This window comes from Peromyscus maniculatus, chromosome 2, assembly GCF_049852395.1.
Source record: "Peromyscus maniculatus bairdii isolate BWxNUB_F1_BW_parent chromosome 2, HU_Pman_BW_mat_3.1, whole genome shotgun sequence".
Classification (NCBI taxonomy): Eukaryota; Metazoa; Chordata; class Mammalia; order Rodentia; family Cricetidae; genus Peromyscus; species Peromyscus maniculatus.
Window position 1 is genome coordinate 37,282,699 of NC_134853.1, and position 27,831 is coordinate 37,310,529.

Here is a 27,831-nt window from a genome sequence, read left to right on the forward strand (position 1 = left end):
ACCCATGAAACCCTGCTCTCTATCATAAGCATTTCATTGGTGAAGTGCTGACATCGGATCACTCACTAATTTTATTAACTTAGCTTGTTTTCTTGACTGTTATATTATAGCTATGTTTTGTTGGGGGTCTTTGTACACAAACAATGTCCTAGAAACAGGTCATAGTACACACTGACACTTACTCTGCTTTTATTTCTCAACCCCATCTTGTTAAAACAAACTCTCTCTCCCTTGGCCACCTGCCTGAGCCACAGGCACCCCAGCCACCACCCACCCACCTCCTGGCAGATCCCCAGCTCACACCCACGTTCCTTACAGACACCTGAGACTTTAGGTTCCAAGTGGCGGAATCAGACGCGTTGAAGAATTTCGCATCTGTGCTGCAGTTTGTTTGGTCCCTAAACCCTGGGAAACCTTGCTTGTGCTTGCAAACACACCTGATGCTGGAAGTCTCTTACCACTGACTGCCCTTTCCAAAACAGAGATTCTGTTTTAACAGTCCTGCATCCCGCCTGGCACTGGGACATTTTAAACGGAATGGGCAGTACTGGGGCGCGCGTCCAGTCTCCACTATCCAGTTACCACCTGTAGGAAAGGACTACGGACCCACGCGGTGCTCTGAGTCGTGCGTTCGCGGCCCCACCCCCGCGGGAGTCCCGCCCTTGGGCTTGGGCTCCAGCCTACACCCGGATAAACACCCGAACCTACCTCGAACCTTCTTGAGCTGCGAGCCAGGGACCTGGGTGCCTGAGGCCTGCGAAGTCAGCTTCTCCGTGGTGGCCAGAGAGGGAGCTGTGTGAGAGGTGAGTTGCAGAGATCCCAGAGTCCGGGGCTGCTCTTAGAGAGGTGGCAAAAGCCACAGGGTGAGAGTTTAACCCAGGGGAACCTTAGCCACTGTCAGGGACTAGCACCAAGCCCAAGACAGCAACTTGTCTGCTCCCACCCACCTCAAGGTAGCAGTGTACCGGACAAACCCCTCAGGTATGAACCGCTGGCTGCTTCCGAACAGAGTGGTGCCTGCTTGGCCCTTGTTCGTGCATTCTGCCCAGGCCTGCACAGACACAACCTCCTCCCTGCAACCTCTAGTTCACCCCTTTCAGGAGCTGTGGTTGTTAAGTCTATCGGCCCCGACCATCTGCTCCCTGCAACCAGGACAGTATTACTGCCATAAAGGACCGTGGGCTTGGGATCAAGTGTCATGGGCTTACTTTGTGCCTAGTTAGCTCAGCTTGCGGACTGGGGATGAAGACGCCAAGTTTTCAGCCTGATTAAATGGAATGCACTTGCAGCTTCCTAAGAAAGAATTATTACGATAAAATTGAGGTGTGCGTTCACTTTTTGTTTGTTAGTGTACTTACTGTAATCACCTTTCAAAGGTATAGCCAGAGAACATTGATCCATTTGTTCCCACGAATGCCCATGACAGCACTAGAGAATTACTATGCTGTCTTGGGGCCACAGTTCCTAGTGAAGCATTCATGTCCTGCATATGCCACCTCTGGAGACTGAGGAAGAGATGGGGCGATGATGTGACTAAAAGCCAGCCAGCTCCTCTCCATTGCATTCCCTAAATGGCATCTGTGTGCAGGCTGATGCCTACCTTTATTTTTTCTTAATTTGTCCAAATGGTTTTGAAGACTAATAGTAGCCATGTGTTGCTCCTACTCACACCTGCAGCCCCCAGCACATTAGCTTCTTAGAGAAGACTGAGATACCAGCAATGAAATAATTCTGAGCAAAGTTGCCAAGTAAGACCCTGACAGAGGTAGCATTCCATTCCGAAAATCACAGTGTCTGTCCTCACTGTGTGTGAGCACACAGAAGACACCCTAAGTGGGGACTACTGCATACTACCAGGCTCCTAAGTACCTAGAACACATCTGCCAGGGCAGGGGAAAGCTGGTCCTTATTTCAGGGTTTGCGTCATCCTGACACTTCTCCACAGGGCTGGAGACCACCGAGGAGAGCTGTCTTCTGGCAGGAGATCACATGATGTTGCACCAGAAAGGGGACATAGTGGCCTGACTGGGTCACCTGCTGTGCGTTTTCTAGTGGGAAGAATAATGGAAATGAGATGCTGCCAGGTGGGAAGGGTGGCCAGAGTGTCCCTTTACTATGTGCATAATTTGGCATACACCCTGACAGGGCCACAGGTACACACCCTATGACTGCATATTAAAATAGAAGTCTTCCTTCAAGACATTACAGATTGCCTTGGTGGCCTGATCAATCATCCAAAAGTTACTCTGGAAATAAATCAGAGCAAATCTGGCAGAGGATTTGAGTTGGTGTCTCCAAAGTATAGTAAAGCCCACTGTTGAACCTCAGTCCCCTCCCAAGAGCATTATTAACCCCTGAAAAGCCCCAGATGCACAGATCAAGCCCACCCCAAGACACACCAAGCTCTCACCCAGTCTCTGATTCCTACTGCCTATCGGAGGGAAAGTTGCTCCCCAGCAACCCTTCCTTCTTGCTTCTTTCCAATCTGAATCAAGTCTCCCATCACTCAGAACTTTTCTTTATGACACTCTTGCTTGTGATGAATTCAACTATGTACTTACAATTTGTTTCTTCACATAGAACAGTTAAGAGTCCCGGTGCCGAGGTAATGGGAAACCAAATTCCAGCTCTGAAGCACAGAGAACCAACTGAAGCTGATAAGCATAACCTGGACCCAGCCTAGCCTTATGCTAGCACAATGGCCTTGGCAGATCATGTATACATTCTCTTATCTGTCTTATCTGTAGAATAAGCCAGAAACTAGTTTCAGCCATGCCAACTTTGTGTTAAACCCTTGTTATCCCATGTGCTAAACCCTTCTAAAAATGAACTGAACCACCCATTATCATCAACAGCTCAGCCAGCCAGCAAAATGAAGGCCTGCTACTGCCTGCCTTTCTATCTCTGGAAACCTATACCTGCATCTGAACCTCTCAATGGAATACCCTACTCAGGGAAGCCCTTTACCCCATCACAAAACCTGTTGCATGCTTTTTTGGTGATCTGCACTATGAATCCAAGAAAACTGGTCCCATCTATCTGAGCCAGAGCTAGGATAAGTCATGGTGCATTCTCTGTACAGAACTTCCCTTAGACCTGAGCCTAGTAAGGAGGAGAGAGAGGGGTCCAGAAAGACAGGATGGCCTCAAGCCTCACAGAGGCAGAGAAGGCAGCCAAATCTGTCTCACCAAATCTTGCAAGTGAAGGGGAGCTGACCGAATGGGGCCCTCAGCCTTGGGAAGGGACTTGGGGTGTTGATGGAAAACCAGTCACTTCTCTTCAAATACTTCATGCAGATAGGATTTTACAATTTCCTCTTTTGCTTTTTTGCTGGGAATCAGATAGAAGTTACCTGCTAGGCAAGTACTCTTACACTGAACTAAATCCTTAGCCTTCAGCTCTTAAATTGCATCACTAAATGAAAGAATTGTACTGCAAATGAGAAGAAAGAAGCCTAAAAGGAGACAAAAATGTAACACCATAAGAGTTATATCATACACATCATGATGTGACAGAGTCATTGAATATGGCATCAGTAGTAGTTAGTAAGGCAAAGGTTAACTAGGAAGAAATACTGGCGTGCCCCTTGGAATAAGTTTGGGTGCAGTGGTTTCAGCTGCCAATTAACAAGCATTGTTGTTATGCGTGACACATAGCTGGCACGCAGATCTGAATGGAACTGGAGAGGGTGTGTGAAAGTTGTGCCGGATATCATACACTGCTGTATTCCTGCCTGTCCCTGAGTTCATTGTCAGCTACCAGAAAGAACATTTGCATCACATTCTCAGCACTTTCCTTCAGAATGGGGAACTGAGCAAACTTTGTCTTACTTTAAAGGTGTTGGCCAGAACATGTCTTCCAACCTGGAATCAGTGAAGGACATGCTTGTTTTCTTGGGGAAGTCACTGTTTAGTATTTTGGAGGCGCTATTTTTTCAACTTATCCCAAAGCCAAAGAAGAATGTTGCTGGTGAAATAGTCCTCATAACAGGTGCTGGGAGTGGACTCGGAAGGCTATTAGCCTTGCAGTTTGCCCGCCTGGGATCAGTGCTCGTTCTCTGGGATGTGAATAAAGAGGCAAACGAGGAGACGCTACAGGTAGCTCGGGAAGCAGGAGCCACCAGAGTGTACGCCTACACCTGTGACTGCAGCCAACGGGAAGAAGTGTACAGAGTGGCCGACCAGGTGCGTCTCGGGGGCTCATTCTTTTTGTGGGTTGTCGGAATCCTAGGCAATTACTTTGGCATGCATCAGTTTTGTTCATTGGCCTCTCTGTCTCAGCACCTTCCAATTGTCTCCAGTGTCCCTCAACTCTAAAAATGATCTGAGGGAATAGAAGTTAGAAATTTTTCATTCTTACTGAATGCAAAATGTTTTGCTAAAACCCCTGCATGTAGCATATCATAGCACTACAAGGTAAATTATTACCTCCCTTTGAAAATAAGAACAGTGAATTCATGTGGGCATGAATTTAGTTTACTTTAGGAAAAGAGGTGACAGTTAACAAAGGTGTGGCCAGAACTTGAATTTCTTGATTCCTGTGTGCACCCTGTGCTCTGGATCACACCCCTACCACATGCCAACTGTGCAAGAAAGTGTAGTGTAAGAAAGAGCAAGAGTGGAAGCATCATTCTTTAAGGGGTCAGAAACAGATGTCAAACACTTTGCCCAAGATCAAATAGTTAGAATATGTACACCCTGTTTAGTCTGAGTTAAATTCAGGCTACGTTAATCCTCTCTCCATGGCTTCCATTAGAATATGTGTTTTTCACAGGTAATGATAAGAAAATAAGAATTCTCATCCTAAGAACATTTATTTGATGGTAATTGGGCTTGAACCCAGGGTCTTGGTGCTTACTCTAGCACTGAATTACACCCAAATCCTCTTAATCAGTGGTCTTCAACATATGTGTCATGGCCCCTTTTAGGGGTGGAACAACCCTTTCACAGGGGTTGCATGTCAGATAGTTACGTGATAGATATATGATTCAGAACAGTAACAAAACTGCAGTTACGAAGCAATAAAAATAATTTTCTGGTTGGTGGTCACCAACATTTTTGGTTGGTCTCAGCATTAAGGAGGTGGAGAACCACATATTAAAAGGTCACAGCATTAAGAAGGTTGAAAACCACTATGTTAAGGTTCTCAGCAGTAGAAAGGTTGAGAACAACTGCTCTAAATGCATCTTTGGTGATAACATAATGGACTTCTAAAGTTTTAGGAAACTGAAACTCTAGCATATTGGTAAAGAGACTGTTACTTCATCAAGGGACAGTTTTGTCCCTCATAAGGACTTCTGTGTCCTTATATTCACAGTAAGATGCATATGCCATATCATTACATCCACACTTGGATGCATCTATCCATGCACTACTCTCCCAGGCCAACTAGAGGACTTAGTGTTGCCCAAGTTAGTGAAAAGAGAGGACCCAAGCCAGCTTGCTCCAACAGCCTTTCTGCTTCCCATCTTTCTTACCACTAATTCCAATTACAGGCTATCTGATGCTGTCTGGGGATCCAAACGTGATAACCTCACCTGGGCTTACTCTGGGACCACATCCCAAGTGCAGCCAACTGGTCAGCTGCACCTGTTTACCTATGAAGCACCTATCACCTAACATGTTGACTTGCACTAACTACAAACAACTTCCCTAGCCAGGTTTCAGCCATCATGAGTCTATACTCATACACTGAAGACCTTGACCTTAATGGCAAATTAATACAGGGTTCTATAAATAATTACATGTGGTGATATATTGTGCACCCCAATAAAGCTTACCTGGGGATCAGAGGACAGAGCCAGCCATTAAATTAGACATAGAGGTCAGGCAGTGGTGGCACACACCTTTAATCCTATCACTCAGGAGGCAGAGTGAGTGAGTTCAAGGCCACACTGGGCTACATGAGAGAAAAGAACCAGGCAGTGGTGATACATGCCTTTAATCCCAGGAAGTAATATGACTGGACACAGGAAAGTATATAAGGTGTAAGGAAATAGGAACTCATTCTCTTGAGGCTGAGGATTTCATAGAGGTGAGAACGTGGCTGGCTGTTCTGCTTCTCTGATCTTTCAGCTTTCACCCCAATATCTGGCTCTGGGTTTTTTTATTAATAAGACTGTTTAGCAATTTCATGTTACAATTACCTCCCTATCTCCTAAATCTGGAACTGCCTGTCCCAGCTGCTTGACTTCTGAAATGTCTACCATACCATATTCTAGCTTGTTCACCTTTTGTCACTTTGTGGTCTTGAGAACTATTGACAATGTGCTCTTCTGCATTTAGGAGAAACAACTTGACTTATAAACTCAAATTCCACTTCTCAGTCTAGATAGCAGGAAACTAAGACGTTTTAAGGCATGTTCCCAGAAGAACAACCAGGGAGAACAATTTGAAGTGATTCCTAGTGTTTTCTCTCTGCTCGGTCTTGAGTGGCTGGGTTGCTTCATGGAACATCTGGGTGACTGGTTATTTCAAACAGTAAAACATGAACAGGCTGGGGCTATGTAATTTTCACATATCCCTCATGTAGCACTAAGGGATCCCAGCTATGTGTTCAATGACTGTGGCCTTCAGACAGTCAGACACAATCATTGGTTTATCGTATCTCTGGCTGAATAGCCTCTTCTCAAGTTAGAAAAAAAATGAAGGAAGAAAAGAGGAAGGAAACAAAGACAGGAAGGCAAGAAGGGAGGGAGGGAGGGAGGGAGGGAGGGAGGGAGGGAGGGAGGGAGGGAGGGAGGGAGGAAATGAAAGGAAGGAAGGAAGGACAGACAGACTAACATCTTGAATTTCATTTGTAGTATCTGAAATTGTCTTAAAATTAATAACTGATTTCCAAAATCATGGACTCAGAATCAGACATTTTTTGCTGTCTTCTAGCACTAATAAGTAGGGGATGGGAAACCTATGCTGTTGGAGAATTCACATCAGCCATCCTGGAAGTATAGAGTAAGATACAGCATGATTGACAACCCCAGAATTTCCAGCGGGTTCTTTTTTACACCCCAAATCTCTTTCTGAAGTTTTTGACATTTGCTCCTTGTGAGGCTATCTAATTTCTAATCTTGACTGCTATTCAAGTTGAATTTGATGAACTATTAGCCAGTTTTCAAAGCAGACATATATTTAGATTTTTTTTCCAGTGCTTTATCTGAAAATGGGCACAAAACATAGGTTCCCACTGTTCCTGTGTCCACAGACCTATTCAGCTAAGGTAAATGCACAGCCATGTCACCCTGCTGCTGAACCTGGGACTTCCACAACAGCAGTTTCCACGTTTCCTCAGTGGTATGTCCTCATCAGCAACATTCTCTGGTACTGTGGTTCATCTCACACTATCCATCCTGTCAGGTGCACACACACACACACACACACACACACACACACACACACACACTCATACACACATGCACACATACATATATGTGCATATTGGTGGAAGTATTAAGGCAACTCCACATAGTTAAAAGGGAGGTTTATTTGGGGGTTCTACTTACAAGTAAAGGGATAGGTTACAGGGCCCGGGAGAGGTGAAGTGCAGTCCAGTGGTGTTCTCTGGTGAACTCTCTTCAATCTACCGCCAATATCCAGGATCCAGGAACCAAGGGAGCCGGCATATCAGGATCTCAGGTGTTAAGGGCTCGTGTCTTGGCCTGCCTTGTATGTGTGACAGTTACTGGAAGCCTCAATGGCTGTAATACTTCCAGGTCAAAGCTGGAGCAGCTACCTACTACATGTGTGTACACACCCATATACACAGACATGTACAAACACATATACCCATGAACACACACATATACATGCATACATGTACATACACAAGCACACACATGGACACACACAGCTAGAGATACAAGAGGAACTGCTGTGAGCCTCCTTTGTGAACACATGGTAGCTGCGATGTATTGATGTAACCAACTGTCTTATTAAATAAGAAACACAGAAACAATGTAAAAGAGAAAGCCGAGAGGTCAGAGCTCAGAGCTAAAATCTCACCCTTCTGCCTGCGGTGTCCCAGCTTCCCGAAAGAGACCTATTTCCTGTCTGTTCGTCTATTTATAATATTTTGTTCTGCCTTCTCATTGGTTATAAACCCAAGCACGTGACTGCCTCGTCACTGTCTGAATGTGCAGCCCCCTAGGTCTTAAAGGCATATGTCTCCAATGCTGGCTGTATCCCTGAACACACAGAGATCTATGGGATTAAAGGCGTGTGCCACCACCGCCACACTCTTGCTATGGCTCTAATAGCTCTGACCCCCGGGCAACTTTATTTATTAACATACAATCAAAATCACATTTCAGTACAATTAGATTACCACCACATTTCCCCTTTTCTATTTTAATAAAAAGAAAAAAAGCAAAAGGTTATAACTAATAAAAGAAAAGCTATATACAAAAGTACAATAACTATATACAATATATACAAGTAATAAATACCTAAACATGTATTTGACAAATCAGAGAAAATAATTCCATTATCTATCCTATTTTGGTAAATCCAAGATGTATCTAATGCACTTTCTATCCTAATTAATTTGCAACTATAACTAACTAATCTTCAACCATAACTAACTAGTCTTCAACTCCCTCAGAGACCCAAGAAGGGAATAATATTAGCTAACAAAAATAAAAACAGGAAGTGCATGCAAGCAACTTCCAAAAAATTTTGTGAGTTGACAGAAACAGCCAGCTGCCTGGGCAGTCACCTGAGGTTTCTCCACAGTGTTGGGGCATCATCTTCAGCCTATAGGCTTAGTGTATCTGACAGACTCATTTGTGAAGTAGGATGTACACAAGGTCAACAGTTCAACCTCACATTGGGTGAGAGCAGTCCATGTACCAGAAACACCTGAATTCCACTAGTGTCCTGTCATGATTCAGGATTTTAAATTCTGGAAATTGTTGACAGTTTTTAAATTCAGCTGTCCATTCTTCTTGGCTGTGTATATATGGCTTCATCTCAGCATCCCCTTCTTCTCCACATCCCTCTATTAAATGTCAGTCTACTTCCGAGAGGCATGAGCTTTCAGCTGCTGTTCCATTGTACAACAGAAGCCATCGGCCCTCTGCCTGTTAAGCTGCCTTCGAAGAAAAGGGCACCATACCTTTTCCGGATGCGAAGGCCAATTCAGGGATGGGGCCATATTGTCCTGGCCTCAGAAGATGCCTTTTGATAAAGCCATAGCCACACTTGTTTTGGCAAGAATCAGTAGTCCTTTGTTTCGTGATCTGTCTGTCCATTTTGTCCTGTTGATACGAGGATACTTTGTTGTCCAGTGGTTAACTTTTGCCACAACGAAAGTTGACTCCATATGCAGTTTCTTCAATGCCCATATTTTCTCTGAAGTAGATTGGTACTGCCAGGAGCCGACATGTCTCAAAAAAGAAAAATTTTCTAAGTTATTAAAACATTTTAAATGCCATATTCTGTAGATCTCTGAAGGGTTTGAAGATGACCTGTCTAAAACATCTCTGCTCAATTTTTAAAACATATCTAATATGACTACAAGTTCTATTGTAATGTCTAACTACTAACTTTCATTTCTTTATATCCTAGTAGTTGGTAATAATAACATTCAAGGATCAGAAATTTGCATTACATTGTTAAATGAATGGTATAAATACAATTAGAAATATACATATAGCATTTTCTAACAATATCAATTTCAAATTTGTATACAATATAAAACAATCCAATCCAATGTAAAGTATTTAAAACTAGTAATTGTCTTTTTCATTTCTTTCTTTTTCTTTTTTTTTTTAAACAAGAACCTTAAATCTAATCTCCTTTGCTTAGCCTTTTTCCTAACCCTTGACAATAACTTGTAACCAACCCCCCTAAATACTGAAAATTATCCCAGACCCAAAACCCATTAAAAAGACAAAAAAACCACCCGCCCCACACCACCTCTTTGGGAATGTGGGCATCGTATTCTTAAAATTGCTTCCTGCTGGGTATGGGCGAAGTTTTCTTTATCCTGAAAGAAAAATTTTAGGCTAATTGTCAAATTCTAGGAAAGGTAACTATATCCTTCAGCGATGGGTAATTCTTTCTCAATGGTGGGGCCAGGACTGCCAGGGTATGGGCTAAACTGCACTGATGAAATTCAGAACACAGCGGAGAACATAAGGATAGAACCATCTTTGTCTTCATCCTGGAAAGGCTCACATGCACTAGGAACCAAGATGACTAGCTGAAGGCTTGTTAGAGGGGAGGGATCCACTGTTACACCTGGAGCCCTTCGTTTTAAAGTGACCTGATGCTGTTTCAAGCTGGTGTTTCAGCAACAAATATGACTCACAGATGTTGTCCCTAAAAGTTTGAGGTGGCAAGAAGAAAGCCATTCTGCTGAGGAAAACAAGACAGCAGACACCAATCTGCCTTGTCTTCAAGATATATATTATCTTTTTTTCATCGGCTCCTGCCTCCTCATCTTTGTGTATGCCAGGGTGGGGTCTGTGTGCTATTTGGTTATAATAAAGCTGTCGTTATATCTATCACTTGACTAAAATGATGTGCTACCAGCCAGAACACAAAACAAGGTTACCAGACACAGGGGAAAGACACGCTGAGTGGAGAAGGAAAGTAGATTTCAGCACTCAAGTCTGTACTGGAGAGGAGAACGAAGTGAGTGTGGGCTCAGAGATCTAGTGCAGTAGGGACTCTGCAAAGAGCACACGGATCCAGCCTAAAGCACGGATCAAGAATATAAAAATAGCCGGGCGGCAGTGGTGAACGCCTTTAATCTCAGCACTCAGGAGGCAGAGCCAGGCAGATCTCTGTGAGTTTGAGTCCAGCCTGGTCTACAGAGCGAGATCCAGGACAGGCACCAAAACTACACAGAGAAACCCTGTCTCGAAAAAAACAAAAAACAAAAAAAACAAAAAAATATATATAAATATTGGGAAAGAGATCATATACAGAATCACTAGTTTGATGGTGGCATTCTTCTTGTTCAATTCAGGTTAAAAAAGAAGTCGGTGATGTCTCTATCCTCATCAACAATGCTGGCATTGTAACAGGCAAGAAGTTCCTCGACTGCCCTGATGACCTCATGGAAAAGTCACTTGATGTCAATTTCAAAGCACATTTATGGGTGATTTTTTTTTTTATTCTCACACAAAATGCAAACTTACTCTGGTGTTCAAAGTATTTTTTTTCTTTTCTTTTTTTCCTTTTATTTTATTTTACAATACCATTCAGTTCTACATATCAGCGACGGGTTCCCCTATTCTCCCCCCTCCCACCCCTTCCTCTTACCCCCAGCTCACCCCCCACTCCCACCTCCTCCAGGGCAAATCCTCCCCCGAGGACTGCGATCAACCTGGTAGACTCAGTCCAGGCAAGTCCAGTCCCTAACTCCCAGACTGAGCCAAGTGTCCCTGCATAAGCTCCAGGTTTCAAACAGCCAACTCATGCAACGAGCACAGGACTTGGTCCCACTGCCTAGTTGCCTCCCAAACAGATCAAGCCAATCGACTGTCTCACCTATTCAGAGGGCCTGATCCAGCTGGGGGCTCCTCAGCCTTTGGTTCATAGTTCATGTGTTTCCATTCATTTGGCTATTTTTTTTTCAATAATTGAGTAAAACCAAAATTTATTATAAGCCACAGTCGTCCTAGGGACCAAATTGCTATATATATAGCCTCCATGGTTCTATGGGTTGTGGTCTGATTGTTCTTTATTTTATATCTAGAATCCACTTATGAGTGAGGACATACCATGACTGTCTTTCTGGGTTTGGGTTACCTCACTCAGGATGATTTTTTCTAGTTCCATCCATTTGCCTGCAAATTTCATGCTTTCATTGTTTTTCTCTGCTGAGTAGTACTCCATTGTGTATATGTACCACATTTTTTTCATCCATTCTTCCGTTGACGGGTATCTAGGTTGTTTCCAGGTTCTGGCTATTACAAAGAGTACTGCTATGAACATAGCTGAGCATGTATCTTTATGGTATGAATCAGCATTCTTTGGGTATATGCCCAAGAGTGGGATGGCTGGGTCTTGAGGTAGTTCGATTCCTAATTTTCTGAGAAACTGCCATACTGATTTCCACAGTGGTTGTACAAGTTTACATTCCCACCAACAGTCGAGGAGTGTTCCCTTTGCTCCACATCCTTTCCAACATTGGCTGTCATTGGTGTTTTTGATCATAGCCATTCTGACAGGTGTAAGGTGGTATCTCAGAGTCATTTTGATTTGCATTTCTCTGATGATTAAGGATGTTGAGCATTTCTTTAAATGTCTTTCAGCCACTTGTGTTTCTTGTTTTGTGAATTCTCTGTTTAGCTCTTTAGCCCATTTATTAACTGGACTGTTCAGTATTTTGATGTCTAGTTTCTTGAGTTCTTTATATACTGTGGAGATCAATCCTCTGTCAGATGTGGGGTTGGTGAAGATCTTTTCCCATTCTGTTGACTGTCTTTTTGTCTTATTGACTGTGTCTTTTGCCCTGCAAAAGCTTCTCAGTTTCGAGAGGTCCCATTTATTAATTGTTGTGCTCAGGGTCTGTGCTGTTGGTGTTATATTTAGGAAATGGTCTCCAGTGCCAATACGTTCAAGAGTGCTTCCTACTTTCTTTTCTATTAAGTTTAGTGTAACTGGATTTATGTTCAGGTCTTTGATCCACTTGGACTTGAATTTTGTGCATGGTGACAGATATGGATCTATTTGTAATCTTTTACATATTGAGATCCAGTTATGCCAGCACCATTTGTTGAAGATACTTTCTTTTTTCCATTATATAGTTTTGGCTCCTTTGTCAAACACCAGGTGTTCATATGTGCATGGATTAATGTCAGGGTCTTCAATTAGATTCCATTGGTCTGTATGTCGGTTTTTATACCAGTATCAAGCTGTTTTTATTACTATAGCTCTATAGTAGAGTTTGAGGTCAGGGATGGTGATGCCTCCAAAGGTTGCTTTTTCGTATAGGATTCTTTTAGCTATCCTGGGTCTTTTGTTTTTCCATATGAAGTTGAGTATTTTTCTTTCCAAGTCTGTGAAGAATTGTGTTGGGATTTTAATGGGGATTGCATTGAATCTGTCGATTGCTTTTGGTAAGACTGCCATTTTTACTATGTTAATCCTACCTATCCATGAGCATGGGAGATCCTTCCATTTTCTGATATCTTCTTCAATTTCTTTCTTTAGAGATTTAAAGTTCTTGTCAAAAAGGTCCTTCACTTGTTTAGTTAGTGTTATCCCAAGATATTTTATATTATTTGTGGCTATTGTAAAGGGTGATGTTTCTCTGACTTCTTTCTCAGCCCTTTTATCATTTGTGTATAGGAGGGCTACTGATTTTTTTGAGTTGATCTTGTATCCTGCCACTTTACTAAAGGAGTTTATCAGCTGTAGGAGTTCCCTGGTAGAGTTTTTGGGGTCATTTATGTATTCTATCATATCATCTGCAAATAGTGAAAGTTTGACTTCTTCCTTGCCAATTTTTATCCTTTTGTTCTCCTTTTGTTGTCTTATTGCTCTAGCTAGAACTTCTAGTACTATATTGAATAAATATGGGGAGAGTGGACAGCCTTGTCTTGTTCCTGAATTTAGTGGTATAGCTTTGAGTTTCTCTCTGTTTAATTTGATGTTTGCTGTTGGCTTGCTATAAATTGCTTTTATTATGTTTAGAAATGTTCCTTGTATTCCTGATCTTTCTAAGACTTTTATCATGAAGGGGTGTTGGATTTTGTCAAAGGCTTTTTCAGCATCTAAGGAGATGATCATGTGGTTTCTTCCTTTCAGTTTGTTTATATGGTGTATTACATTGACTGATTTTCGTATGTTGAACCATCCTTGCATCCCTGGGATGAATCCTACTTGGTCGTGATGGATAATTGTTTTGATGTATTCTTGGATTCAGTTTGCCAATATTTTGTTGAGTATTTTTGCATCAATGTTCATGAGGGAGATTGGTCTGTAGTTCTCTTTCTTTGTTGTATCTTTGTGTGGTTTGGGTATCAGGGTAATTGTAGCCTCATAAAAAGAGTTTGGTAGTGTTCCTTCTGTTTCTATTGTGTGGAACACTTTAAAGAGTATTGGTATTAGTTTTTCTTTGAAAGTCTGGTAGAATTCTGCTCTGAAACCATCTGGTCCTGGGCTTTTTTTGGTTGGGAGACTTTTGATGACTGTTTCTATTTCTTTAGGGGTTATTGGTCTATTTAAATGGTTTATCTAGTCTTGATTTAATTTTGGTATGTGGTATTTATCCAGAAAATTGTCCATTTCTTCCTGGTTTTCCATTTTTGTGGAGTACAGGTTTTTGAAGTATGATCTGATGATTCTCTGGATTTCTTCGTTGTCTGTTGTTATGTCTCCCTTTTCATTTCTGATTTTGTTAATTTGGGTGATCTCTCTTTGCCTTTTCGTTAATTTGGCTAGGGGTTTGTCTATCTTGTTGATTTTTTCAAAGAACCAACTCTTTGTTTCATTGATTTTTTTGTATTGTTCTCTTGTTTTCTATTTCATTGATTTCAGCCCTCAATTTGATTATTTCCTGGCGTCTATTTCTCCTGGGTGAGTTTGTTTCTTTTTGTTCTAGAGCTTTCAGTTGTGCTGTTAATTCATTGGTATGGGATTGCTCCATCTTCTTTATGTGTGCATTTAGAGCTATGAATTTTCCTCTTAACACTGCTTTCATAGTGTCCCATAAGTTTGGGTATGTTGTACTTTCATTTTCATTGAATTCTAGGAACTCCTTAATTTCTGTCTTTATTTCTTCCTTGACCCATTGATGTTTCAGGTGGGCATTATTCAGTTTCCATGAGTTTGTGGGTTTTCTATAATTTTTGTTGTTGTTGAGGTCTAACTTTAAGGCTTGGTGGTCTGATAAGATACAGGAGGTTATTCCAATTTTTTTTGTATCTGTTGAGATTTGTTTTGTGTCCAAGCATGTGGTCAATTTTTGAGAAGGTTCCATGGGTGCTGAGAAGAAGGTATATTCTTTTGTGTTAGGATAGAATGTTCTGTAGATATCTATTAAGTCCATTTGAGTCATAACATCTGTTAGGGCCTTTATTTCTTTGTTAAGTTTCAGTCTGGTAGATCTGTCTTTTGGTGAGAGTGGTGTGTTAAAATCTCCCACTACTAATGTGTGGGGTTTGATGTGTGTTTTAAACTTTAGTAGTGTTTCTTTTATGAATGTGGGTGCTTTTGTATTTGGAGCATAAATGTTTAGAATCGATACTTCATCTTGGTGGATTTTTCCAGTGATAAATATGTAATGTCCATCCTGATCTCTTTTGATTGATTTTAGTTTGAAGTCTATTTTATTAGATATTAGGATAGCTACACCAGCTTGTTTCTTAGGTCCATTTGCTTGGAAAGCCTTTTCCTAGCCCTTTACTCGGAGGTAGTGTCTGTCTTTGGAGTTAAGGTGTGTTTCTTGTATGCAGCAGATGGATGGGTCCTGTTTTCTTATCCATTCTGTTAGCCTGTGTCTTTTTATAGGTGAGTTGAGACCATTGATATTGATGGATATTAATGACCAGTGATTGTTAATTCCTGTTATTTTTTGTGGTTGTGTTGTGTTGTCCTTCTTTGGTGTGTGTTGGTGTGGGATTATCTATTGCTTGATTTTTCATGGATGTGTTTAGCTTCTTTGGGTTGGATTTTCCTTTCTAGTGCTTTCTGTAGGGCTGGGTTTGTGGACAGGTATTGATTAAATCTGGTTTTATCCTGGAATATTTTGTTTACTCCGCCTATGGTGATTGAGAGTTTTGCTGGGTATAATAGTCTGGGTTGGCATCCGTGGTCTCTTGGTGTCTGCATAAGATTTGTCCATGATCTTCTAGCTTTCATAGTCTCTATTGAGAAGTCTGGTGTTATTCTGATGGGTTTGCCTTTATATGTTACTTGGTCTTTTTCCTTTGTGGCTCTTAATATTTTTTCTTTGTTCTGTGTGTTTAGTGTTTTGATTATTATGTGGCGAGGGGATTTTTTTTTTTTTGATCCAGCCTATTCGGTGTTCTGTAAGCTTCTTGTATCTTTATAGGTATTTCTTTCTTTAGGTTAGGAAAGTTTTCTTCTATGATTTTGTTGAATATACTTTCTGTGCCTTTGAGTTGGTATTCTTCTCCTTCTTCTATCCCTATTATTCTTAGGCTTGGTCTTTTCATGGTGTCCCAAATTTCCTGGATGTTTTGTGTTACAACTTTTTTGTCTTTAGTGTTTTCTTTGACTGACAAATCTATTTTCTCTATTGTGTCTTCAGTGTCAGAGATTCTCTGTTCCATCTCTTGCAATCGGTTGGTTATGCTTATTTCTGTAGTTCCTGTTCGTTTAGTCAGGATTTCTATTTCCAGCATTCCCTCAGCATGTGTTTTCTTTATTGTCTCAAATTCATTTTTCAGATCTTGGAATGTTTCTTTCATCTGTTTAATTGTTTTTTCTTGGCTTTCTTTTATTTTTTCGCATTTTTTGTTCATTTTTTCTTCCATTTCTTTAAAGGAGTTTTTTATTTCCTCTTTAATGGAGATTTTCATTACCTCTTTAAGGAAATTTTTTATTTCCTCTTTAAGGGAATGTTTTATTTCTTCTTTAAGGGCCTCTATCGTCTTCTTAAAGTTGTTTTTAGGGTTGATTTCTTCTGTTTCTTCTGTCTTGGTATGTTCAGGCCTTGCAGGTGTAGAATCACTAGGTTCTGATGTTGCCATATAGGTCTTTATGTTTTTGCCTGTATTTTTGCACTGGCATCTACTCATCTCTTCCTCTGCTCAGTTCAGGTGGTATCTGTGTCTGAGAGTGCCTCCCTTGTTCTAATTTTTAGTCTTGGTTCAGTAGGAATTCTTGGTTAAATTGGTGCTATTGAGCTGTTTCTTCAGGGGCAGCTGATCTCAGTCAGTGAAGTATATACTTATGATTCTGGTGATCTGGTTTGGTGTCTGGGTAGCGCCTTCTTCTGTGTTTCCAGGTCACTTTTTGTTCATTCGTCAACTCCTCAACTGATCTTGTTTCTTCAGACTTCAAACTGTAGGGATCTGAATCCTCTCCCGGACGGATTTCAGCTGAGCGGGGTAGTCTCACCAACACCTCCAAGTTGTTGGGTTTTGCAGGATCAGCAGCTGGGCCCTGGGTTGTCCTCAGACGGATTGTTCAGATTCGTTCTGGTTCCGTCCCACGGAGATAGCTTCTTCCCCGGGTGTTGGGGTTAGAGGCATCCCTGCCTCTGCTTGTCGCTGTTGCCGGGCCCGTCTACCTCTGTGGACCACCGCCAGGCCTGTATGTTTCTGCCAGCTGCCGCTGGGCTTGTATGTCTCTGCTGGCTGCAGCCGTGGGCCTACCTGCCTCTGCTTGTCGCTGCTGCCAGGCCGTCTACCTTTGCGGGCCGCCGCCTGGCCTGTATGTCCCTGTCGGCTGCCGCTGCCGGGCCCCCAAAGTATTTTTCTCTTGATCTGTAACAGTGTTATCAACCCCTAAATATAACAGACATCTTAATCATGGGGGAGGTTAGGAATCCTCACAGGTCCTTACATAGCCTAAGGTTAGGAATCCACACTGGTCCTTACACAGCCTAAGGTTAGGAATCCACACAGGTGGATTTCCCTTACACAGCCTATGGAGGCACTGAACCACTGAGCTTCATCTCAACTTATCATCTTAATTTTGGGTCTGTCTACTCAGTTGTTCCTCTTGATCCAACCTGGCCTTACAGCTCCCAGAAACTCTACTCAGTGACAAAGCTGTCCTTCAAAGGCAGAACTGTCCTTGTCACTGATTACCAGCAAATGTCAGGGACTGACCCCATGTCTTACCTGCACAGTCACTTTCATATCTGCCAGTTTCACATCCATGTATCCACCAAACCACAGATTTAAAACAGTTTTAAAATAGTGTGTCTGTGCCAAACATGTGCAGACTTTCCTTACGATCAGTCTTAACTAATACACTTTATGTCCCAGCTTTCCATTGTCCTGGATATCATATCATCTAGAGGTGGTTTAAAGGATAACAAGGATGTGTGTTCTTTGTGAGCACTTCACTAGTTTATAAAAGAATTTGAGCATCCATGAAATTTGCCATCTACAGGAGTTCCTGAACCTGACCCTTTCTTAACAAAGGGGATGACTATATTTCTTATAGCAGGTTGGAGAGGTATTTGTAAGGGACCACAGAAATTAAAATTTTTTTTCAAGAATAGGTAGTAAGTAAATTACTTTGGCATGACTAGGGTAATTTATAATTTGCCTCTGCAAGGACACTTTTGGAAGTGAAAGTAGCATTATTAATGAGCAAGCATTATTAATCAGGTGTGTCCTGGGCAAACCAAGACCTCACTTGGTACCTACCTGGAGAAAGCATAGGTTTTCTCAGTATGTACCACACGGCACCATCACAAAGGGACTCAGCCCTGACTTTCATAATACTGCCCCAGGCCCAGAGAGTGAATTTTCCTGGCTCTGCCTGCGACCAACCATTTCCCACACCCACAATCCACACCTCTTTCTGTGGCCTCTTCCTGCCTCTCTGTTGCCCATTTGGTTTCAGTCCTGTTCACAACTCAGCTTTCTTGAGAGGGCTTGCTGAAGATCACCCTCCCTTCTGCTCACATCTTCCCCAGCTCTCCGTCAGGCGCTTTGACTCGTGTTTGGAGGTTTTGTGTTTTCTATCTCCACTTTCTCTGCTGTGTAGTGGTGCTGCTGCCATTCTTGATGTCCTGCAAGATCTTCAGGAGAAAAATGGAAAGATCCAGATGTTAGTAACTACTGTGTCCTCATTGAAGCCACTTCTCTTGTCCCAAATGTCCTCTCATTTGTGCTTTATGTGTGCAGTGTGTGTGTGTGTGTGTGTGTGTGTGTGTGCAGTGTGTGTGTGTGTGTATGTATGTGTGTGTGTGTGTAAGTGTGCAGTGTATGTGTGTGTGTGTGTGCAGTGTGTGTATGTGTGTGTGTGTATGTGTGTGTGTATGTATGTGTGTGTGTTTGTATGTGTGTGTGTGTATGTGTGTGTGTGCAGTGTGTGTGTGTGTGTGTGTGTGTATGTGTGTGTATGTGTGTGTGTATGTGTGTGTGTGTGCAGTGTGTGTGTGTGTGTATGTGTGTGTGTGCAGTGTGTGTGTGTGTATGTGTGTGTGTGTGTATGTGTGTGTGTGTGTGTGTGTGTGTGTGTGTGTGTGCGCGCATCGGGTGAATTTACTTTCATCATTGTGTCTAGATAGTTCGGTCTCCTTTGGAGTCTCCTCCTGCGGCTTTCATGTCTGTCCTACTTCTTTTTTCCCCTAGTCTCTTCTCTTTCTGATAGCTACTACTTAAATATTGTTGTTTCCCTGGCCCCTTCCATCCCCTCCTTCTCTTCACTCTGGTAGTTCATATCTTTCAAACTCTGTGTGTGACCAAGCACAGGGCATGTGGCTTACTTGCCAGAGGCTCAAAGAACTGCCTGATCACTGGGCTCCAGCTTTCATGGCAGAGTCACAGAGGGGCCACTGGACCCTGAACACAGGGTCCCTGTTACGATGCTGTCTGTCTTCTTCACTTGATTTTCTGCCTCTCTCTCTGAAACAAAACAGTGAAAAGCAGGTGATTGAAGAGATGGGGCCTTTACAAGAGGATCCTTTTATCTCTTTATTTTATTATTATTGTTACCTTTGATTTGTTTTGGTTTAGTTTGGGGTTTTTGGTTTTTTTTTTTTTGCTTTTTTTGTTTGTTTCTTTGTATGTGTGTGTGTATGTGTGTGCATGTGTGTATGTGTGTATGTGTGTATGTGTGTGTGCGTGTGTGTATGTGTGTATGTGTGCATGTGTGTGTATGTTTGTATGTGTGTATGTGTGTGTGTGTGTACACAGCAAACACCCACAGAGTTGCTTCTTGAGCCTAGAACTCATTTTCTTAACCTCCTTGTCTATATCTGTGGTTGATTTCTGCTTATTGCCCAAGCATTGGGCATTGCTCTTCCTGTACCACCTTTCTCCAGGTTCCCAGTTAAAAAAAAAAAAAAGTGAAGATATTCTGTATGACTGAGACACAGCCTAAGCACCCATTGTCTCAAACATATTTTACTTTATGAATTAGTATTAAAGTAAAAGACCACCATTCAAAGAAGTATAGACTGGTTTAAAACAAAGTTCTTTCTCAATGGAAGCAGGATGTCTTGTGAACTGTGTTCAGGAAAAGTTTTAAAATCAGAATTAAGCCAAGGAAGGCAACAAAATGTACACCTAAACAATGACGTCATAGGTATTTGTGGGTTTGTGGTTATGGCTGTCAACAATTCAGATTTTCTTGAACTATGTTGATTGTGGTCTTAATGTTGTATAGTATGTATACATGTACAACATCATATATTGTGTTAATGTATATTATATGTATTATATATAATACATATATAAACAAAGCATTAATGTGGATAAACTGTTTTTAATATTGTTGACAATGTCATGGTGAGATAATGGTTTAATGATATAAAATACTCTTTAATGTGTGCTTAGGTTCTCATATCCAATGTCTTTAGATAATTTCATTAGCTTAAAAAAAGTTTTAATCACAGTACCCATATACACATCTGAGAAAAGCATGGAGTGTGCTATTAGGTATTAAAAGCTTCCCTTTGCTCTTCTTAGACATATAAAGCCTTCCTGCCTGCCATGATTGCTAACAACCATGGCCATTTGGTTTGCATTTCAAGTTCAGCTGGACTAGTTGGAGTAAATGGGCTGGCAGGTAAGAGAATTCCTGACAACCTTAACTTGCAGAATGCCACTAAGTCACTAGCATTTACTCATGTCCTAATAATAAGAAGGTCAATGAACTAACGGTCTGATCAGGAAGGTAAATGAGGACTGCTTTGTGTAGCACAACTGCTGTCAGCTGGACTGACATCAACCTGGACTATGTGCTCTGGAGTCGTGTGGTCTCATGCAGCCCCCTATATTTAAGAGAGAAGGGAGATAGGTAGAGAGGAAGAAAGCTCACCAATGCAGTTGTGTGCACAGAGATCAAATTCACTGTTGCAGGATACTAAGGAGCCCACCAGCCTTCTCCTGAGCTTCCATTAACTGGTCCCTAACTGTGAACCTACAGAATTTGGAAAATAATGGAACCTCCTCACTTTCCCACTGGCTAAACGCCTGCGTGGCATATCAGTCTCACCTCTCTTCCCACACCCAGCTGATTTGATAACCCCAGAAGGCAGGTGACAAAGAGGTGACTAAGAACTCTAGTCAAGAAGGCCTAACTTGGGACAGGCACCTTCTCCAGGAGTCTGCCTCACATTGTGTGTGCAGGTAGGTCACAGACACTCACCTTCTCCAGGAATCTGCCTCACATTGTGTGTGCAGGTAGATCACAGACACACACCTTCTCCAGAGTCTGGTTTAAAATGGTTTTAAATGGTCACACTGACATTATCTGTACCTGTGTGCAAAACTGCTAGGTTTTTTTAAAACTTTGGCATTGCCGAGAGGTTGTAGAACTGTTAGAGTACACGGCCTGGTAGAAGGGAGTTAGGAGGCCACTGGGAGTACGCCCGTGGAGGGGAGGCTGAGGTGGCTCCTTCCTGCCACCGTCTTTGTCTCTCAACTGCCATGAGGTAAGCTGGTTTCCTCTGTCAAATGCCTGTGCTTGAGGATGTCGCCTTACCTTGGTCCAAAAGCAACAAGACCAAGTAACCATGAAGAAAAAGCCTTAAAGCCGTGGGCCACAGTAACGCCTTCCTCTTTTCAGACTGATTATCTCAAGCACTTGTCACAGGATGGGGAGCTAGCAGAATCCTGGTCCTGGGGGGGGGGGGGAGGTGACTATGGAAGATTCGTCTTGCTGTGTTTCAGAAGCTCTTTATACTGGCAATACGAGGTTTATGGTTGGAAGGACATTTATTTCTGAGGACCAGAGACCATGCTGAGCTTTCCTGCTTAGATCCCTGTATAATTTACTATTGTGTGTATTTTGTATGTATTTATACTTCCTGAGGTTAAGTTACTTGAAATAAGGACTGACCATCCTATATCCTGTTTAATAGTTTGACACAGGCTCAACATAACATTGACTTGTAAGTGAATCTAGCAGTATGGTCTAGAAGAGCATTCAGCAGCCTTTCTCATCCTGGAGTCCACTTGTCTGCTAGCATATTATTTCAATGGCCCATGTTCCTACTTACTACATATTCTTCCCCATACAATCATTCTGAAATGATTGCCACAATTTCTGTCACAATCAGTATTGTGAATGACTTTAATGTAATGCCATTTAAAAACTTGACAATACAAATAGAAATATTAGGCATCTGGTTCTAGATTACTACAAGAAAGCAAGTCATGTAACATTACTCCAAGCATATAAAAGTTGTATGTATATCATTCTGTAATCTCTTAAAGGTACCATGCCATTATAGCTTTAAAAAATTCTGTGCATACCTCATTTTAAAATAAAAGTTATCTTAGTTAGAATTACTATTGCTGTGATGAAACACTATGACCAAAGCAACTTGGAGAGGAAGTGGTTTATTTGACTTATGCTTCATCATCACTGTTCATCATTGAAGGAAGTCAGGACAGGAACTCAAACAGAGCAGGAACCTGGAGGCAGGAGCTGATGTAGAGGCCATGAGGGGTGCTGCTTACTGGCTTGCTCAACATGACTTGCTCAGCCTGCTTTCTCATAAAACCCAGAACCACCAGCTCCAGGATATCACCACCCACAATGTACGGACCCTTCCCCATTAATCACTAGTTAAGAAGATGCCCTTGAGTGGTGTTATCGAGGCAGTTTCTCAGTTGAGGCTCCCTCCTCTCCAATAACTCTAGCTGCGTCAACTTTACTTAAAACTGCCCAGCACAACGGAACTGCTGAAAGTTGGTACTAATGATCACCTGAGCAATTGGGAAAATGGAGGCAGACTTGCTCAGTGCAAGGTTGTCATTAATCTTTGAATCATAAAGAACTCAATCACTGAGCTCCATGATGACACAGAATGCAAGGAGACCACGCAGACATGTACACTTCAGCTCCCTCTCTCTTCCAGACTATTGTGCTACTAAATTCGCAGCCCTTGGATTCGCTGAATCTATGTTTGTCGAAACATTTGCGGAAAAACAAGCGGGGATCAAAACTACAATTGTGTGCCCATTCTTTATAAAAACTGGAATGTTTGAAGGTTGCACTACTAAGTAAGTATGTCTTTTGATTTTAAACTGACTGTCTGCCCATCCAATTTGATTCTTTTCTTGGAGTTGTTTGGGTCTTTTTTCTAAAATATTTTCTGATCCATGAGTGGTTTCTGAATTGTCTCCCACACATGTATTTAAGGTGCTGATTGACACATGCAGTTTATCATCAGTGGCCAGCTAGTATGCATTCTGTGGTCCTAGCTCTGCTTTTCTGTTTCCTGTCCTGACCATAGTCCCTCTCTGCACCCAATGCCATTCAGACCTCTTTCTTGACCCCAGGTAAACTAGAACTCATTAAAGGAAAACAGCCCCAGGATTCTTTAAAAGAGCACCACATGTCTGGATTAACAACAGAATTCCTCAAATAATACCATGCATGGATTAACACAGAAAGGTCTTACTCATAACACTACAGTTCAAGAGCCAGGGTGGAGGGAGGCTTATGGCCACCTTCTTGTTGTCAGTGAGACCTTGGCTGTTTTTTGTTTGTTTGTTTGTTTTTGTTTTTAACTTTGATGATTCTTTTTATTTTTATTTATTTATTTTTGATGATTCTTTTTATTTTTATGTATTTATTTATTTTATTAAGAGATTTTTCTATTCGTTTTACATATAACCATGGATTCCCCTGTCCTGCCTCCTCCCACCCCCCAGCCTCCCTCCTTCAACCCACCCCCCATTCTCACCTCCTCCAAGGCAAGGTCTCCCCTGGGGAGTCAGCAGAGCCTGGTACATTCAGCTGAGGCAGGTCCAAGGCCCTCCTCCCTACACCAAGGCTGAGTAAAATGTCTCAGCATAGGTGCTAGGTTCCAAAAAGCCAGCTCATGCACTAAGGACAGGTCCTGGTCATCAGTGAGACCTTGTTTGCCAAGGAAAAAAGGGAGGAAAAGACAGAAGGAATGTCCACCTCTGCTGTGGCTCTTTCCATAAGGGCATTAATCTCATTCACAAGGGCCCCACTCCCATGACCTAATTATTTTCCAAGATCCAACACCTGATTCAGATCCATCATGTGGAGATTAGGCTTAAGTGTACTTTGAGGGGGACAAGTTCAGGCCCTTACAGACACAGAGACCCAGTTTTGTATCTTATGAACAGAGCCCAGTTTGCTTCCACCGACTCACTACACTCTTAGACCATTTCATCAAGTTACATGGCTATTTGTAACATGAATATATTAATTACAATGTGTTTCCATTTCACATTATACTTGTTTTATTACTACTCTGACAATAAGTGAGTAAATATAGAAATAGATGGGGATTGAGAGAGAAAGGGGTATGTCTTATAAATTCTTTATTCCTAACCTTAAGCAATGATTTTTTTATTTATTTAAGGTTTTTGTCTTACCTTAGGTGTCCTACTCTGTTACCAATTCTGGACCCAGAATATGCAGTCAGAAAAATAATTGAAGCTATTCTGCAGGAGAAGTTATACTTGTATATGCCCAAGTTTTTGTACTTCATAATGTTCTTAAAAAGGTAATGGCATCATCTTCCATGTTTCTCTGTGGGCCAATCACCAGATTATTCCAGATCCTACCAGGAAGAGCCACTGAGCAAATACTAGTTAAATTAATGGATTTTTAAAGGAAAATTTTCTCCATAACGGTTTTCATCTCTATGACCCTTTATTGACACAGTCTCAAATGTATTCAGTTGCAATGCCTCGCACCACAATTCTAGAGACCCTCTCTAACAGCTTAGTATTATTGTCAAAAATTAATGGTCTTAAAAAATGATCTCTGGATAGACTAAAAAGTTATTTGGTTTTTGCTTAGTAAAGATCTTCTTACAGACATCATGAAATGATCGTGTCAGCATAGATATGGGATCTGTGCTTCCTCAAGTGCAGTCAGCCAGATGCCTTAGGAATCTGCAATATTGGTAAAACTGGCAATTGCTATTAAATTTTCTAGCAAGATAGTTAACGAACTTGAGAAGAAAAAATTCTTAAAACCAGGCAAAAGAGAGCTGGGTATAAGTTAGTAGTAGAGTGCTTGCCTGGCGTACACAAGGTTCTGGGTTTGATTTCCTGCACCAGAAAGAAAGAAGGAAAAGAAGAAAGGAATGAGAGAGAAAGGGGAGAGGGATGGAGGGAAAGTGGGAGGGAATAAGAAAAGAAGGAAGGATGAAGGAAGGAAAGGAAGCAAGAAAAAAGAAGGAAAGAAAGGAAGAAAGGGAAGAAGTGAAAGAAGGAAAGGAAGGAAGAAGGAACGGAAATAAATAGAAGAAGAAAGGAAGGGATGAAAAAGGAAAGATGAAAGGAAAGAAGCAAATGATGGAAAGAAGGGAATGATGGAGGGGGATAGGGATGGAAGAGGGGAGGAAAGAAGGGAGAGATGAAAGTAGGTATGAAGTAAAAAGGAAAAACAGGAAGGAATGACGGAGGGAGGAATTAAAGAACAGAGGAAAGAAGGATGGAAGGAAGGAGAAAGAAATAGGAAGGAAAGGAAAGAAGGAAGGGAATAAAGGTAGGGAAGGAAGAAGGGAGGGAGGGAGGGAGGGAAGGAGGGAGGGAGGGAGGGAGGGAGGGAGGGAGGGAGGGAGGGAGGGAGGGAGGGAGGGAGGGAGGAAAGAGAGCATCATTGCCTACCCCCTGTGCCCTAGTGCAGGCCGCTGCTGGACTGCTGAGTCCACTGCTCATTCCTAGTCCCTCAGTTCAGTTTCAGTGATGTCTCATGTGTTTGTGCCTCCCCTCACGGGGACCACACCTTTACAAAGAACACACTCCATGGCCAGCCACCACTTTCTGTTGAGTTGAATTGGTTTCTTCCGTATCTCTTGTTACTTCTCTCTTGGTCCACCAGTTCTGTACACAGCTCTACTCCCTATGACAATGACAGTTCTTCAAATGTTTGAGTGTAGACATTATTCTTCAAGTTTGTCACATGACTAACAGTCACAGACCTGCTTTTCCCATTGTGCAGTGAAACAGAAATCATTCTTCCACCCTTTCCCTTTCCACACTTCTCTACATAGGAGGGATCCCTGCAGCTGACAGGCTGTGGTAGGCCACACAAGGGGTCTCTGAGTAGCAATCTGAAACCCAGGCTTATGATCCTGCTCTTTATCAAGTCTATGATGTTTACATGCTTTGTGTTCTCCAGCCTCAGTTGCCTTGTCCACGATGTTAGTCTTTGGTCGTGCATACAGATTCGCTTTTTTTTTTTTACTCTGAATAATTGTGGAAGTTATATTAATTTAATGGCATGCCCATTCTGGGACATGTTTTGAGAAAGGACTAGATCATTCTGGAGAAGTAGAAGAAAAACAAACAGGATCATGAAATACTCCTTCAAACATGTAGAGAGCAGAGTATGAACCATGCACCACTCACCATTCAAGGATCTGGGGTTACATAAAAGAACAAGACACAAAGCAACCCCTATCAAGATTGAAATTGTCTTCTCAGGGATAGATGTCAGGTGATAAGACAGAAGGAAATGGAAACATAGGCTACGTGGGCAGGCTGTCTCACACCCATGATGCTAGCATTAGGGAAGCTGACGCAAGAGGAGTGCTGAGTCTGCAGCTAACCTGCACTGCAGAGTGATTCCCTGTCTCAAGACCCTCCCCCCACCACAAGAATCTATCCTGGGCATCATGAGTACCACACATAAATACTAAGCCAGAAAGGGGCATCTCAGAGCTGCAGTGGCAAAGGGGAGCTTTAAGTACTAATGGAAAACTCCCCAGTATGTTAACAGTTTACCAGAGCCCTGGAGCTGTGGACGACACAGACCACTTGGAAGCCTCAGTGTGCCAAACAGAGGAGTGGGCACAGATCCTTTCCCTCACCCCAGCCCTAAAACAAAGCTCAGGTTTTCTGCATCTGCTTGCCAGTTTACTTACTCTGAAGTGTTAGGTGTCATGGTCAACAGGGGCAGAGTGCTAGATGGTGGTCGGGGGTCTCTGTGGGTCTTCCCAGGCACAGATGGGGGTGGAAGGGATAAACATCTTAGTTTGGTTGGCCAGATGCAAGAGGATCCCTTGCATCTTCACCGTGGTATTAGGAAGAAGGACACCTTCAGTTTATATCTGAGGACATGGAACTGTACAAGCTGGTAAGTCACCTAAGGTGGTATTGAAAGTGCCAGAGCCCAGTCTCTAGGCAGACTTACCTACTCCAAACATGTGTCGACAATCCCAGTACTCTAAAGTGCATCTTCAGAGTATACAGTACTCTAAATTGGTGATATTTTGGAGATCAAAATAAGTGAACTGAATGTCCTAAGCAGCGCAGGAGACCTCTGAGCCCAAGCCTGCATGATGAGTACATGAACAAGTGACTTCATCTGCAAAAATGACAATCCTCAGCTGACCTAGCAAAGATGTTTTCACAGATGATAACCAAAAAACATTTACTGTTGTGCTCTTTTTAGCTTCTTGCCTGTCGAGACAGGAATGCTTATAGCTGACTATCTGGGAATCTTTCATGTGATGGATGGCTTCACTGGTCAAAAGAAGAAAGCTTAAAGAGAAGTCCATGCCTGATGTCGTCTGACACCCATGGCTACAGCAGGCTTCTTTCAAAGAAGAAGGGTGCTTCTGTCTGACTGAACCCAAAGACAAGTACCACCCTTGTTCTTCCATAGACCAGAATGTTCCTCCAGTGTCTTTTAAATGCAATGTTATCTTTTCCTTTTTTGTTGAGTGTTTTGTTGTTGTTGTTCATTGTTTGGAAAATAAAATTGACCCTTTTGTCATTTCTACTTC

General features: G+C 42.1%; 1 protein-coding gene across 1 annotated transcript; it reads left to right on the forward strand.

The window, feature by feature from the left end:
- Nucleotides 1–445: 445 nt before the first annotated feature.
- Nucleotides 446–27,831, forward strand: LOC102918525 (short chain dehydrogenase/reductase family 16C member 5). Its single transcript, XM_042272651.2, has 7 exons — nucleotides 446–803; nucleotides 3,838–4,184; nucleotides 10,969–11,100; nucleotides 20,570–20,669; nucleotides 22,969–23,113; nucleotides 24,469–24,594; nucleotides 27,498–27,831. The coding sequence occupies exons 2-7, from the start codon at nucleotides 3,852–3,854 to the stop codon at nucleotides 27,589–27,591; spliced, it is 930 nt and encodes a 309-aa protein (XP_042128585.1). The 5' UTR covers nucleotides 446–803; nucleotides 3,838–3,851; the 3' UTR covers nucleotides 27,592–27,831.

Coding starts and splice junctions, on each gene's coding strand:
- LOC102918525 (XM_042272651.2), top strand. CDS start 3,852: ATGTCTTCCAACCTGGAATCAGTGAAGGACATGCTTGTTTTCTTGGGG. Junction 20,670..22,968: donor TGGAGTAAATGGGCTGGCAG/GTAAGAGAATTC, acceptor TCTCTCTTCCAG/ACTATTGTGCTACTAAATTC. Junction 23,114..24,468: donor TTTGAAGGTTGCACTACTAA/GTAAGTATGTCT, acceptor GTCTTACCTTAG/GTGTCCTACTCTGTTACCAA.